Source organism: Neovison vison, chromosome 13 (genome assembly GCF_020171115.1).
Source record: "Neovison vison isolate M4711 chromosome 13, ASM_NN_V1, whole genome shotgun sequence".
NCBI classification, from domain to species: domain Eukaryota; kingdom Metazoa; phylum Chordata; class Mammalia; order Carnivora; family Mustelidae; genus Neogale; species Neogale vison.
In genome coordinates this window covers 18,051,086-18,067,390 of record NC_058103.1, presented here as the reverse complement: position 1 = coordinate 18,067,390, position 16,305 = coordinate 18,051,086, and the positions used below count along the sequence as shown (strand labels likewise).

The following is a 16,305-nucleotide window of genomic DNA, read 5'->3' as shown; positions in this document are numbered from 1 at the left end:
CTTTGAAACCATGAAACTGTTTCACAAAACAACTTTTTTTAAAGCAATGTCTAAGAATTCAAAGGAAAAAGAAATAAACCTGACTAGCAAATTAGTGGCATTATCCCACAGAGAGGAACTATTCCAAGTCACTGTATTTATTTATTTTTTAAAAATCTCTATATCCAACATGGGGCTTAGACTTACAATCCTGAGATCAAGAGCTGAATGCTCTACCAACTGAGCCAATCAGGTGCACCTCTCCCTAAGTCACTTTAGAGCAGTGCAATTTGACTATATACACCTAAATATACTCTAAGGGCAAAAAGAATTGCCAAAAAAAAAAAAAGCAGAAACTATTATCATTAAGCATATGTTTAGTAATCATTTCAGTAATGTTATTCTGAAAGATTTTATATATACAGTAGGATAAAGCAATTATATTAATTAATTAGGATAATTAATAGTTATTGCCATATGTAATTATGTTAAAGTCATTAGGTACCAAGATTTTCAGAAGAGATATGTATATAAAATCAAAGTTAAGTAAAGTCTGTGTAATCCTAAATTTGCATTGAAAATACTAATAAAAATTCATGATGCATTTTCTCAAAAAATGTGTGTAAATCTAAATTTTTTAGATCTGTAGTCCAAAAAAGGCTTACAAACAATAATCAACACAATAACAATGAACATTTGTAGCATCCAAATCGTTTTCTCTAAATATCACTTTCCCACTTAAAGGAGGGCTCCTTGGAGAAATGACTGATTCCAAGTCTGGAGTAGAAAAAATACTAGATGAACCTACAACATCTTGTCACCAGAAATTGAGTCATCCTGGATAGGGGATGCTGCTTCTGCTGCTCAAAGTAGTGTGGTTGGTTTGTGAAAATTCAAAGAGCCGTACACTTACAGTGTATGCACCTTTCCGTATGTGTGCTACACTGCAACTAAAAGTTTGTATCTACGCTTTATCATGGAACATGTCAAACGTGTTAGTGTGACGAATTATCCACACAATGGATAATTTCCCCATTATCCAGCTTCAACAGTGATCAAAAACAGCTGTTCTCTTTTCATCTATATTCCACCCACTTCCCTCTCTCCAGTATTTATAAGCAGATTTCATTTATCCTACCAGTTCATCAAAGATTATGCTTAACCCATAATCTATGTAAAACACATAATATAAAACAAGTACATACATAAAACCAAAACATAATACCCAGAAGAAGTGTTGTAAAGGTAACTTACCAAGATCACACAATACCTCCCCAGGAGAGAGTTTTGGGGGTGGGTTGTGGAGTTAGGGAACAGCGTTTAAAGAAAAGTTTCGAGTGTGAATGTTTTTAGAGCGTTCCCAAACTCTCCATTCGACAGTCTCAGGATTTCCTGTTGTTTTAAAACCCAGTCACCCTTTTATTTAACGTTGCTCTTCCCGATTCTCTTGGACTGGAGATCCCTACAATCCGGGAATGAGACTGAGTGGGGAATAAAATAAGCATGTTAAAAGGCATTTCACCTTCGTTATTTTGCCTAGGGAACGCCCTATTTTGTCACACTATACGAGGGATGCATCTGCCTTTCTTAACTGAACCCTTATCTCATAACCGCTCAGTCTGATGAAAACAGAATCGAAGCGTACTCTTGTCCAAAGAACTACAAATCCCAGAAGGCCTTTCGGCCGAGGCGCCTGCGCATCGCGGACTTCTTCCTTTCCCCTCCTCATCAAGGGGAAAGACCCGCCCCGCGGTGCTGTCGCTCGCGCTGGAAGAAGCGGAAGAAGATGGCGCTCACCAGGTGGGTTGTTGATGGGGGTCCCCGATACGGAAGGGTCTGGGAGCACCCACTTTTTTCATTTCTCTGCCCACTGTCTCCGGGCACTGACCTGGCTCGGGACACAGAGCAACGTGGGCCGCGACTACGGCTAGGCACTCCTGCCGGCCTCCGGGGCGACTAGGCCTCACCGAAGCTGGGGTCTTTCCTGAGCTGTTTCCCGGGTTGAGTTCGTTCTCTCACTAGGGCCGAAAGCCTCGGCGTGGCGAATAGTTCTCCTGCCTCAGATGCCAAGGAGCCGCACGTGGTTTTCGCTTGAGCATCATGGGGTTGTGGAGAGCGCTCCGTCCGGTCCACGGCTCAGGCGGACACAGCGGGGGTGTGGAGGGCAGTGGTTTATTTGGGCGAAGTGAAGCGGCGGGAGCCGACTGCCCGGCTCACCGCCGAGTGTCAGCCGAACTCTCGCCTGTGCCCCGAAACAAGGATTCCTGACAAAGGCGGCGGGGGCGGGGGGCGCACTGAACAGAGATCTTTAAATTAGTCACGGTGATGACCACTGTCTACTAATGCGCCGCTGCTCCCTACTTTAACTTTGGACCTTAGAATTTCTTCCGTAGATAGAACCACTTCAGATTTTTGCTGTTCGCAGTTGCCTTGGTAACCGCATGTAAAGTGGTCCCCGCCTTTGAGAAAAAGATGTTTAACTGGGAGATCCCGAAGGGTTACGTAACTCCTACTAGTCCGCGACCTTGTTGCCCCATCTAAGTAGAAAAACTTTACCAGCGAATGCAAGCAGGAAAAGTTGAGTTGTCAGGGGTGGTTGTAAAGAAAGTAATCGTTTTAGGACATGAGCTTGAGCTCCCTAAACACGCTTGATTCTCTTCACACTTGTGTTTCCTGGCTGATGACAGTTATGAGTCCCACAAAATGTTTTATTCAGAAAATTCTCGGGGGAATTCATTTTGGGTGCCTTGCTCAATCCTAGGGATTGTGTGTATACAAAAAAGAAATCCAACAGTCTTTGCAGGGAAGATGGGGTACAAGGCATACAGATATGAAATAAAGAATAGCACAGAATACTCACAGTGTAATACTAAGCTTAAGTGCAAAAGAATTAGATTAGATAAATTGAATGGCTGGGGCAGCTGGGTGGCTAAGTTGGTTACGCATCTGCCTTCGGCTCTGGTCCTGGGATTGAGGTTGGGCTCCCTGTTTAAGTGGAGAGTCTGTTTCTCCCTCTACCTCTGCCTCTCTCTCTTTCCCTCTCTCTCAAATAAATAAACAAAGTCTTTTAGAAAACTAAGTTGAATGGACTAGGGAGGTTTCTTTAGTAAATGTTACAAGTAGCAAACATTTAAGTGCAAAAATTACCAGAGTTAAGAGGAAAGGTATTGTGGAAAAGGTGGAATTTGAAAAGGACACGGGGAAAAATAACAGAGATGTTGTGGGTATTGTGTGCTTAAAATTGCAGTGGCAGAGTGCAGCGTTTAAATGACTACCCTTGGGAACTACATAGTTTTCTGATTTCGTTGAGTTCTGGTTGATTTGATTCCAAGTGAAATGTTATTTATCTCTAAGATCTACCAAGGATTAGTTAACAGCAGGGACTTGACATACTGATGTGTTACAGTACTGGTGTCACCAGTTATTGTTACAAAAGATTTAAAGTCATACTGATTTAGGTCTCTAAATTCAAGTGTATTTGGGGTTATATATCTAATTATATCACCTGCATTTAATATGCTTTATTTGGTGAAGGGGAAAGGGTAGACTAAAATGCCTCAGCAGTGGCCCTGTTGATGTTTTGGACTGGATAATTCATTCTGGAATGGGGCTGTTCTATGTATAGTAAGATATTTAGCAGCATCTTTGGCCTCTATCCATTAGATGCCAGTGGCAGCCCCACCCCCACCCCTTTTCCATTCTCTGTCACCAAGTCTTGACAATCATAAAGTTTCCAGAAGTTGTCAAATACCTACATTGTAGTTATTTTACCCCCCAGTTGAGAACTACTGAGGTAGACTTTCTGCTTGCGTATATAGCCTACAGCCCACTGTGTACTCCTTGCCCCTACCCTGCCACCACAGGAATGTGCCTTTTTGTGGGAATGTCATCCTTTACAAGGAACAGCACAGTTAAGACCCTCTGGAAGGCTAGAGTATGTTCAGACCCTAATCCAGGCCAAGTTACCTATTTATTGGATTGTCTGAACTCTTTGCTTTTGTAGGCTGCCTACCTTTTGATCATATTAGTAACCAGTTCTTCCAGCAGAAGGTAAAGAAAAGAGAAAATAAGTGAATACTTGGGCTTCTTTGTAACCGTCTTTGTATCCCTCCTATGTATTGGATATATGCGGTGTACTGAATATAACTATGATAGAAGCTCAAAACTTTTGACTCCATTCATCCATCCATTCATTCGTCATTCAGTTAGTATTTGTCCAAGGTCTCCCATGTGCCGAACACTATTCTAGTGCTGGTTTTACAGTATTAAATCAGTCGAGCAAACTCCTTTATTTTCAAAGAGCTTAGATTTTAGGAGACAGACTATATATATAGGGGTGTGTGTGTGTGTGTGTGTGTAAACAAATCGATAATACAATTTCAAGGCACCTGGGTGCCTCAGTCAGTTAAGTGGCTGCCTTCTGTTCAGATCATTATCCCAGGGTCCTAGGATTGAGTCCTGCATCAGGCTCCTTGCACAGATAGAAGCATGCTTCTCCCTCTGCCTGCCACTCCCCTCCTTGTGGTTTTTTTCTCTCTCTTCCTGACAAATAAATAAATAAAATCTTAAAAAAAAACAAACAAACCACGATTTCAGATAGTAATTACTAGGAATAAGGTAAAGATAAAAGGACACAGTGACTCGAATGTGTGGGGTGGAGTACTGTTTTGGATGAGGTGGTCAGAAAACAGCTGGGGGCAGGTATAATTGAGAAGAGACATGAATGCTAAGAAGGAAAGACTAAAAGATCTAGGATGGGGGCCCCTGGCTGGCTTAGTAGAGCACGTGAGTGTTGATCTTGGGGTTGTAAGTTCAAGCCCCATATTGGGTTTAGAGATTACTCATTAAAATCTTTAAAAATGAATGAATGAACAAGATGGGATTGGAACAGGGAAGAACCATAAGAGACTCTTAATCTCACAAAGCAAACTGAGGGTTGCTGGGGCTGGGGGGTAGGGAGAGAGTGGTTAGGTTATGGACATTGGGGAAGGTATTTGCTATGATAAATGCTGTCAAATGCGTAAGCCTGATGATTCACAGACCTGTGCCCCTAGGGCAAATAATAAATGATATGTTAATAAAAATAATTTTTTAAAAATAATAAATAAAATGAATGATTGAATGAACTGGGGAAAAGTTCATAAAAAAGTTCTATAAAAGCAATATAGGAAAGAATGTTCTTTTTAAAAAATATTGTATTTATTTATGTGACAGAGAGATAGAGCACAAGCAGGCAGAGCGGCAGGCAGAGGGAAAGGGAGAAGCAGGCTCTCCACCGAGCAGGGAGCCTGATGCAGGGCTCGATCCCAGGACCCTAGGATCATGACCTGAGCCGAAGGCAGCAGCTTAACTGACTGAGCCACCCAGTCACCCCAGGAAAGAATGTTCTTAAATAAATAGAATATTTTATGGCAGATGGAATAGCAAATGTGAAGATCTTGAGATGGTTGAAGGCCGTTGTAGTGACACAAAGATGGTGAATGCGAAGGGCAGCATGAATTTAGTTCTACAAACATTTAAGCAGCCCTTGCTGTGAGCTAGACAATGCCTGGAGAGTTAGGTCCTGTAAGTTGCTCAGTCTAGTGAGAAAAAGAAGGGTAAATGAATAGATGATTCTGATAGAATAAGGTGGATGTTTTAGTAGTGGTACGTAGGGAGTCTTGTAGGAGCATGGGTGGGGGCAACTAACCCAAGTTGGGGGAGCTCTGAATAATCAAATATGTATTGAATGGTATTTAGACACTGTGCCAAGGGGTTCATAGATTTTCTCATTTAGTACTTAAAGCAGCTCTGTGAGGTAGGTAGTCTTTCGATCTGTCTCTACAGATTAGAGACAGGTTCAGAGAGATAGGTAACTTATTTGGGTTACTAACTGGCATAGGTAGGATTTGAACTCTGGGCTCTTAACCATCACAGTACTCAACTCTAGATCGGATTAGATCCCTCTTATATATGTTGTCATTAGCACTCTGTACTTTTCCTTCATCATTTAATAGAATTTGTAATTACGGATTTGTATGAGGGATTGTCTCTCCTCTGCAAAACTGAAACCTGTCTTTCTCAGTTTATAGTCTCATTGCCTGCCTAGCACAGTACCTGCACCCAAGTGATCAATATATTGAATAAATAAGTTCTGTTGTTTACTCAGATATGCTTACTAGCCAAGAATCACAAAGAAACCTTAACTTTCCCATTAAAAGTATTCATTTATTGGGATCCTTTTATGGTACTTTGGGGTATCGGTAATAATATTTATCATACTACAAAGTTGCAAAGAATTGTTTGGTAGAAAGGGCTACTTTGATTAAAGAATAACAAACTTCATCTTTAGAATTTCTGCTTTGAATCTTTGACCTCTTAACTGTTAAATTGCCTTCTAAACTAGATACTTTAGGGAAAACACACTTAAATACGCAACTTGTATTTTCCTTTATCCATCTCTTTGTTACATTCAGTGCTGATCCTTATTTTTTTTGTATTGACACTAAAATGTTAAAAGTAAGAAGCTTAAAAGTAAACCAGTTAAAAGTAAGGACTCTGAAAATAGTAAAGACACTAAGGCAACCATATACTAGGGAGTTATCCCTTGGGTAATTGAGGATGCTTCCTTGCTTGTTATAGGAAAGGAAATGTCGAAGTATACTCAGTAGTTTATCTGTTACATGAATTATCTATTAATTCTTTTATTCTGGGCACCTAGTCAAACGTTTTTTATTGTATGTCTCCGAGTACTTATTTCTTACCAGACAAAATAAAATGACTGATATTTCATACTGCCAAAAATCATTGCAATGTTTGACCTTCTGCTCAAGGGAAAAAGTGTTATGGTAAAAGTCTCTGATGGCCAAATTACAATGATCAAATGTAAGAATTTTTTTTAAATTCTGACTTTTATCATCTTTGCTTATAGCTTTTTACCTGCACCTACTCAGCTATCTCAGGACCAGCTTGAGGCTGAAGAAAAGGCAAGATCCCAGAGATCACGACAGACCTCACTGGTCTCCTCCCGAAGAGAACCTCCCCCGTACGGGTACCGGAAGGGCTGGATACCTCGGTTATTAGAGGTAAGTAATTGTGCTGACCCTTGTAGAATAAATTTAAACCCTAGAACTTCTGCATATGAATGCCAATATGCTAGAAATCCTGGTTGTGAGTTCGTAAGACATATACTCCCCTCAGGGCATTGATCTTTTTCTTCTTGCTTATTATCACTGCTTTGTGATCACAATATTATTGTACCTGCTTATGTGTCTTCTTATGTCCAACTATTAAACTTGTACAAAAGAAACTAACATATCCTCTATAAATATAGCAATTACTGCATATGGAAAATAATGGGAGAAGAAAATGGAAGAACAAGTTCATGTTCAGGTGCCTTTCCCTCCCTTCTCCTTGAATGCACAATGCTACATAACCCTGCAGAGACAGCCTTCCTCTGGGGAAAACTCCAGCAGCATATCTTTTTCTGATTTCCTTCCCATTAAATATAGTGGCAAAAGCACTGGCAAGAAGTTTAAAAGAATAAATAAAAATAAGTGTTTTGCATCATACCTATGCTGCTTACTGTTTGTGGGATCCTGGGCACATCCTGACCTCTCTTCATCTGTTTTCTTGTCTTCAGTTTGAGAATGTTTATATAGGTCTAATATATGGATTAGATACATTTTTAAGAAGGCATAAGAGAATTTGATGGTTGGTTTGGAGGCAGTGAGGGAGAAAGAAGAAAATTGGAAAAATCTTTTTAAATCTCTAGCTTGTTCCCAGAAAACAAACTTCTTTGGCAGTACCTGTCCTCTCAGTTACTCTTTATCCTGTACTGCAGTTCAGTACATATTCCTTTCCCTGATTCCAGGGCAGAATTCCCATGTTTGACCACCTTTTTCATTTAGGAAGAAAAGCAAATATTTGAGACTTCACTATTTTGCTTCCCCAAGACCACGTCCTCTTTGATCAAGCCTTTTTCTTCTCCATCTCTGAATATTCCTTCTGACTCCTGCAAATTTTCTCCCTCCACTTCCCAAGGAATGTCCCTGCCCTATTAAAATTCTCTGTTCTTATACCATTCATTTTTATACCCACATATTTTCATTTTGTGAAATTTGTTACATTCTATCCTTTCATGGTTGTGATTTTTACCTAACAAATGTGGAGGGCATGAGCCCTTACCTTTTTTTGTATGTCTCCAAGGGGTGATCCTAGTAAACTAAGTATTCATTGGACTGAAATTTGTTGCTTTGCACCCAACAAGATGCCATCTGTATTCTCAGTCTCTCCCATGTTCAGCATCCCTCCCTACCTACCAGAACACTCTATAGAGCCTTGAAGACAAACTCCCAATTAGATCATGTCTTCAAAAAAATGTCCTTGTTCGCCTGGGTGGCGCAGTTGGTTGGACGACTGCCTTCGGCTCAGGGCGTGATCCTGGAGTCCCGGGATCGAGTCCCACATCAGGCTCCCAGCTCCATGGGGAGTCTGCTTCGCTCTCTGACCTTCTCCTCGCTCATGCTCTCTCTCACTGTCTCTCTCAAATAAATAAATAAATAAAATCTTAAAAAAAAAAAAAATCATTTAAAAAAAAAAAAAATGTCCTTGTTTATTTTTCCTCAGCTCTCCTCTAGACCTTATTAATTCTAATGTGTGAAGGCCAGCCTTACTAAAATTACTATGGGATTGTTGTTATTGCTTTTGTTTTCACTGATGGTGTAATTTGTGAGAAGCAGGACAAAATAAAAGATTATCAAGGAGGTTATAATGCCCTCTTATCTGGGGCAAAAAGGTAGTGATTGGCATTATCACATCATCAGAGAAGGATAGTGCATCTCTTTGGAGGGATGCTTGATATTCTTTGTTTGCCTCTCAACAGATCATAGGGTAGGGGGTGGCAGGCATCATTTTACATACAACAGAAATCTCTTCCTTATTTCCATTTCAGCATTATGACATTCGGGGGACTATTAACTTTTTTTTTTTTTTTAAAGATTTTATTTATTTATTTGACAGAGAGAGATCACAAGCAGGCAGAGAGGCAGCCAGAGAGAGAGGAGGAAGCAGGCTCCCTGCTGAGCAGAGAGCCCGATGTGGGGCTCGATCCCAGGACACTGAGGTCATGACCCGAGCCGAAGGCAGCGGCTCAACCCACTGAGCCACCCAGGTGCCCTGGGACTATTAACTTTTTAAAATCTTACTTGACGAAAGGTTTCATATATCCTGGTGGAACAGAACAGCTTATTTGAAAATCAAACCAAAATGGCCAGCTAATCTGGAAATACTGTGAATGCTTCTGTAGGGGAGTGAATGTTCTGTGGGGAGAGCATTTTGTTCTAGTTTTCAAAGTAAAAGCTATGATTTTCTGGCAAGCTTAATGACTGCATAATGCCACATCCACAGTTCTGAAGTGCTTATTATAGTTCAAGAACCCCAGCAAATCTGAGCATGTGTCACGGTGATGGCCTGGGTACAGGTAGCACCTTTCTTGGGAATGCTGTAACAGTTTTCTGCCCAGTTTATAAGAAAATGTCTCTCTTGGCTTTATTGTTTATTTGTTGTTTTTTTTTTTTTTTAAAGATTTTATTTATTTATTTGACAGAGAGAAATCACAAGTAGATGGAGAGGCAGGCGGGGGGGGGGGGAAGCAGGCTCCCCGCTGAGCAGAGAGCCCGACGCGGGACTCAGGACCCTGAGATCATGACCCGAGCCGAAGGCAGCGGCTTAACCCACTGAGCCACCCAGGCACCCCTGTTTATTTGTTTTTAAAAATGTCAGAATTTTTCTTCAGCAGGTCAGCATATTATACCTAGGAAATCACATATTCAAGATCTAATGGAATATTTCTTGAAGGAGAAGCTCTTATAAAATTTGTTATTTTGGGGGCACCTGGGTGGTCAGTTGGTTAAGCATCTGCCTTTGGCTCAGGTCATGATCCCAAGGTCCTGGGATTAAGCCCTGCATCAGGCTCCTTGCTCAGTGGGGAGCCTGCTTCTCCCTCTCCCTCTGTCTTCCTCGCCCCCTACTTGTGTTCTCTCTCACTGTGTCAAATAAACAAATAAAATCTTTTTTTTTTAAGTTGTTATTTTCATAAGGGTTTTTTTTTTTGTCAAACCTCCTCTAAGTGTTTGATTTTAATATTTTTTCCTATCTTGTATGTAAGTGATGAATCCCTGAGTAATACTCCTGAAACTAGTATTGCACTGTATGTTAACTAGCTGGAATTTAAATAAAAATTTTTAAAAATATTTTTTCTATCATTTTTTAATAGTATGACTTGACCTATTTTGAACTAAAAGAAGGGAATTTTAGTTCAGTAGAAAATACAAAGTTTTTTAGAGTCATAAGATCTGAGTTCAGGTGCTGCATATGCTAGCTATGACATCTTGGGAAAATCACTTAACCTTGTTAAACTTGAATTTTTTCCATGTGAAAATATGAGGTGTTGAAGAAACACAAGAATTAAATGAGTGGAGGTGTGCCTGGGTGGCTCAGACCTTTGGCTCAAGGCATGATCCCAGGGTCCTGGGATCGAACCCCGCATCAGGCTCCCTGCTAGGCGGGAAGCCCGATTCTCCCTGTTCCACTCCCCCTACTTGTGTTTCCTCTCTTGCTGTGTCTCTCTCTGTCAAATAAATAAATAGTCTTAAAAAAAGAAAAAAAGAAGAGGGTGCCTCGGCGTTCAGAGGGTTAAGCCTCTGGCTTCAGCTTGGTTCATGATCTCAGAGTCCTGGGATCGAGGCCTGCATCGGGCTCTCTGCTCAGTGGGGAGCCTGCTTCCCCTCTCTCTCTGCCTGCCTCTCTGCCTACCAGTGATCTCTCTCTCTGTCAAATAAATAAATAAAATCTTTAAAAAAAAAAAAAAGAAATGTGGTGAACTCATTTCTGGGGCTTTCCTATTCTCTTTATTTGCTTCTCATGGAACATGAACCAATCTGATATTAAAATCTGATTCAAAAAAAAATTCTTTACATTTCTGTGCTATTGTAGCTTCAGTGGTTACTAAGAAAATTATATATGCTAAAACTAAAAATCTTTTCCTTGTCCTAAACACTCTGCTTAATTTCTTAATGTATGTAAATATGTAAAAATCCAGATTCGTTGCCATGGTTTAGAACCCCTTTCATGATCTGGTGATTTTCTACCCATGCAAGCTTATCACCTGTGTGTGTCTTCTCCTCTGTCCACAGCAGGCTTCAGCCCCACATTGGGACTTCTTTCCTAGAACATTCCAAGTTCATTCTTGCAGCAAGGCCTTCACGCTATTTGCTCTGCCTAGAAAGTTCTTCCCTTAAATCTTCTCATGCCTGATTTCTCGTTATTCAGGCTGTACCTCACGTTACTTCTTCACAAAGGCCATCCCTACTGCCCTATTGAAAGTAGCCTGTCTTTGCAGTCCCATTATATTTTCAAAGCATTGTCACAAGCCAAAGATTAGGCTTTTTATAAAAATCTTTGCCCACTAGAATATATAACGTACAAGACCAAGGACCTCTGTTTTCTTTGTTGCTATATCTCTCACAGATATCTAGCATAACAACGTCTCAGTGATTGTTGAATGAATGAATGTATCTTGAATCTGAAATTATGATTAAATATTCTTCTTTTCTTTTTAATATATAGGATTTTGGAGATGGAGGTGCTTTTCCAGAGATCCATGTGGCCCAGTATCCGCTGGATATGGGGCGAAAGAAAAAAATGTCAAATGCACTGGCCATTCAAGTGGATGCTGAAGGAAAAATTAAATATGATGCAATTGCTCGGCAAGGACAGTCAAAAGACAAGGTAATCCTCTCAATGATAGATATTTTTTGAAGAGGTTTTTTTTTGTTTGTTTTTGTTTTATACTGTATAAATGATACATATCTGGCTAGTTCGTTTTATAAAAATTAGCAATGAGGGGCACCTGGGTGGCTCAGTTGGTTAAGCTTGATTTCGGCTTAGGTCATGATCTTGGGGTCCTGGGATCAAGCCCCGTGTCAGGCACCCTCAGTGGGGAGTCTGCTTGAGGATGCTCACTCTCTGTTTCTCCCTCCCCCTCTGCCCCTCCCCTTGCTCATGCATTCTCATACTGTCTCACAATTAAAAAAAAGTAGCAATGAAATATACTTAGGCTAACTGAAGATAGGACTTCATAACAATATGAACAATATATTATTGCAATATATTGCAGTTGCAATATATTAAAGCAATGACTTTTTCCTATGAAATCTCCCAAATTGATGAAAACTTATATATATTTAGGGTTTTCATCTATTTGTTTAACATTTTGTAATCTTTCTCTGTCAAATAAATAAATAAAATCTTTTAAAAAAAAACAATTGAAATTGTTAAATTTTAATTGTTTAAAGCTCTTTTATAGTATTAACATTTTTTAAATACTAGAAATTTGTTCAAAATCTACAGTTCCAGCCCCCGCAAAAAAGTGAAAATTTAGATTTTGTGTATAGTCTTCTGATTCTTTCTCGTGTACTTACAAGGTACTTACATAGATATCTGATTATTTTAAGAGTTCATTTGAATTACACTAACTTTTTTCTCCCTTAAGTATGAAACTGGCACTTGCTATCTAGATTTATGATGGCCCTGCTTACAAAGTAATCCATAGACCAAAAATAAAATTTACTTAAAATAATCTCATCACAGAGCAGCTATACTCAGAGCCAAGGAACTGTTTTTAAGAAGACCTAGTTTTTTCCCTTGTAAATAAGTGCTCCACATAAAGGTAGAGATCTCTTTAGAATTGAATATATTGGGAAAAAATACTTGAGAACCTTCAGTACCTGCCCTTTGTCTCACTGTCCTAGAAACATTTTCATTTTACCTTCTAAAGTAACACTGATGACAACCCATCCTTGCTCCTGCGTCAAGAACTCCTGAGTTCTTAGGGAAAACAGTTAACACTGTCATGCACATCTGTGTCTTGGGTTTCAGCTGGGCTCCCTTGGTGTTCCTCCAAGCTCTAACTCCTTCTCTCCATTGCTCAGCTTAACAGGTGACTAGATGACATCTATTTGCATACAAAGACTAGTGGAAGAAAATTGTCTGCTTTCTTTATCCTGCACATAGGTTTCTCTCTTGATGTTTCCTTTTGTCTCTCTAAGAAAGCTCATGTATCTAAACCTAATCTTGCCAGGTGTGCTCTTGTGTGTCCTGGATCTCATTCCTTAACCTCTCCTTTACAACTTCACTTTTTCTTTATTCTTCTTAACCATGACTTTCATCTCCCCTCCTCTATTGGCTCCTTCCTGTGAGCTTTTATTTATTTTTTTTAAAGATTTTATTTATTTATTTGACAGAGATCACAAGTAGGCAGAGAGGCAGGCGGGGGTGGGGGGAGCAGGCTCCCTGCTCAGCAGGGAGCCCTATGCGGGGCTCGATCCCAGGACCCTGAGACCATGACCTGACCCAAAGGCAGAGGCTTAACCCACTGAGCCACCCAGGCGCCCCCTGTGAGCTTTTTAAATACGCTTGCTTTTCTTATCTCATCTTTTGTAAAAAAATTTTTCCCTGACTACCCTCAGGACTCCCTTTAGCTACCGCCAAATTTCCACCTAGTTTTCTTTACTTTCCTTCAAGCTTTTTGCTTGTTGTTAACCTGTTCTACTTCTTCACTTTGTTTCATTCTTCATTTCACTGCAATAGAGCCTCATCTCAGCCAGTCTGCGGAGATAAACTCTGGCAAAAGTCTCTAAGACTTTGTTTCTCACAACACCATCTTTTTGACTAATCTAATTTAAACCTTGGCTAAAATTGCCACTTAGTTTGGTGACTGTTGGATCTATGTCTCCAGCCCAGTTTTCTCTCCTGGGCTCCAAGTCCTTATATCTTAGTGCCTGTGATGGCAGATCTATTAGATTTTCCCAAAGCACTGCTCAATCAAACCCAATTAAGTGCATAATTTTCCACTTAATCTACTTTCTCTTATTCTCTAATTTAGCCACTGGGAGTGATATCTTCTGACTGACTATGCTAAAAGTCTGGGAGTTCTTTCTCCCCCATTATTTTATTGATTTTTTAAAAATACACTAATAGTAAGTTCTTACTGTAGAAGGTATCAACAGTACTTAAGTATGTATATACAGTTCTGCCTGCTTCTCCCACTTTACTTCTCGGAGGTAAATATTGTTACTCTAATGATATCCATCCTTCCAGATCTGTGTTGTGGATTTAGATATTGATGTATACATATTCCCACTTCACATACACACACACAAACATCTTTTTTTTTTTTAATGAATGAGATTTTAATATTCATAACTTTCATAGACTTGCTTTTTTTACTTAATATGTATTGAAGATTTTTTTTTTTAAGATTTTATTTGTTTATTTGACAGAGATCACAAGTAGGCAGAGAGGCAGGCAGAGAGAGAGGAGGAAGCAGGCTCCCTGCTGAGCACAGAGCCCAGTGTGGGGCTTTTTGTAAGATCCATATACAAATACCTTTTGGACTTGAATATTTGTGTAAAATAGATTCTTAGTGGACTTACGGGGTCAAAGGATATTCAGATGTCAAATGTGACACATAAAGCTATGTGTTCTCTAAAAACTTTGCCGAACACATTCCATTTTATTTTGTTTCCCTTTAGCTCTCCATCTGTTTAGTCACCATGATTTAACTTCTTAACACTTTTCAACTATGTACCCTTCTCTGCTACTTAATTCAGGCCCTTATCATTTCTTGTTTTATTTACCACAGCAGAGTCTTAACCCATCTTCTTGGCATTTGTTTTGCCTGCCTAGGAAAATAAATTCATCTTTGTTTGTTTGGCCTTCTCTTTCTCTCTCCTCCACATACACACATGCACAAGTATGCACACTTAGAATCTTTCCATGACCTTAAGGGTAAACAGCCAATCTCCTTATGGCACACTTGACCGCTTCCCTACCTTTTTAACCTAGTCTCAACTCTCATGACCAGAATACTGAAATCCAAAAGTCAAAAAGTCCAGTTTTAGCCATTCTGTTTATTTTCAGTACAAAGTAATCACCATTGTGAGTGGTTGTTAAAGAAGAAAAAACTTTCATGGTGCCTAGCTAGCTCAGTCAGTGGAGCATGTGACTGTTGATCTTGGGGTTATGAGTTCGAGCCCCCACATTGGATGTAGAGATATCTTAAACCTTTTTTTTAGTCTTTAAAAGAAGAAGAAGAAAAAGCTTTCAGGCATTTTCTTTGAAGATCTGCTATGAGGAACTACTGGCAGCTCCCCTAATATGGCACATTCTCTCTTACCATGGGAACTTCCCATGGATGCCCTTCTGTGCATGGGAAAGCCCTCCCCATATTCTTTGATGAAATTCTATTGCTTTCAAACTGCAGCTCGCTCTTCACTGTTTCAGGGTACTCCTCCTAATCTTCCTTGGCTAAATAGGGTTTCCTTTCTTCCTTTTCCCTGTGTTTATCATAGCAGTCATCACCTTTTGCTTTACTTAACCATTCACCACTGTCTATGTCATTTGACTATAAGCTCTATGAAGACAGAAAATATATCTTCAGGATTCCTCTTTGTCACCTTTGTGCCTGATAGCTTGGCACACAGACATTTGTCAGTGATTCTTGGAGAAATGATAGCAGTTTTCATTGAATAACAGAGTCAGTTCATTCCTGCGAAAGGAAGAAATAGGTCTCTATACAGCAGGGCATACAATGTCTCTGTGCCATTGAGGCCTTCATTGGGCTTTAGCTGCCTTTATTTTGACACATCTCTCATTCTTTGGAATAATCGCTATTCTTTATTGGTATGGACTGCCTCTCCTCTCATTGGTTGGGAAAAGGCAACACTTTAGGACAACAGTTTGGTATTGGCAGGTTGATAATTTTGAATGTCTACCATTTTAGCCCAATTTTGCATTAAATTTCAATATTGGAAACCACAAATTTTCTGATTCCCAGAGAATGTCTGAAAGTTTTTTTTCTTTCTTTCTTTTCTTTCTCTAACAACCATGTATGTTGGTGATTATTTTGGTTTGAAAGTAGAATGGAGTTAGAGTGTTAAAACTGTTAGAACTGTTTATTTTTAGATTTCTGTATTCTGCCCAAAAAGGTCTCTAAAATAATGTTCCTTTGTACATGTTTGTCTGTAATGCAGCCATTACTGATGAATCCAAAACTAATATTCTATAGAGGTACCACTCAGAGGTTCAACCCTGACCCTAACCCTAATCCTTTTTTTTTTTAATTAACATATAATGTATTATTAGGCCCAGGGGTACAGGTCTGTGAATCGCCAGGTTTACACACTTCACAGCACTCACCATAGCACATACCCTCCCCAATGTCCATAACCCAACCCCTAACCCTAATCCTAATGGAGGAAGCTGTGCATGTGTCAGGACAGGACG

At 39.8% G+C, this 16,305-nt stretch overlaps 2 protein-coding genes across 3 annotated transcripts in view; one reads left to right on the top strand and one right to left on the bottom strand.

The window, feature by feature from the left end:
* The window catches only part of ADCK1 (aarF domain containing kinase 1), a 154,112-nt gene extending 152,488 nt beyond the window's left edge, over positions 1–1,624 (bottom strand). Inside the window, exon 1 of the mRNA XM_044230319.1 lies at positions 1,234–1,624. The gene's annotated coding sequence lies outside the window, so the exon portion shown is untranslated. The remainder of the gene's footprint in view (positions 1–1,233) is intronic.
* A 94-nt stretch (positions 1,625–1,718) lies between these two features.
* Positions 1,719–16,305, top strand: part of SNW1 (SNW domain containing 1) — a 34,163-nt gene continuing 19,576 nt past the window's right edge. For both annotated transcript variants that reach the window (XM_044229907.1, XM_044229906.1), the window contains exons 1-3: positions 1,719–1,779; positions 6,890–7,043; positions 11,587–11,748. In XM_044229907.1, the coding sequence (XP_044085842.1) occupies positions 1,766–1,779; positions 6,890–7,043; positions 11,587–11,748 (330 nt within the window). In that variant the 5' untranslated portion in view covers positions 1,719–1,765. The remainder of the gene's footprint in view (positions 1,780–6,889; positions 7,044–11,586; positions 11,749–16,305) is intronic.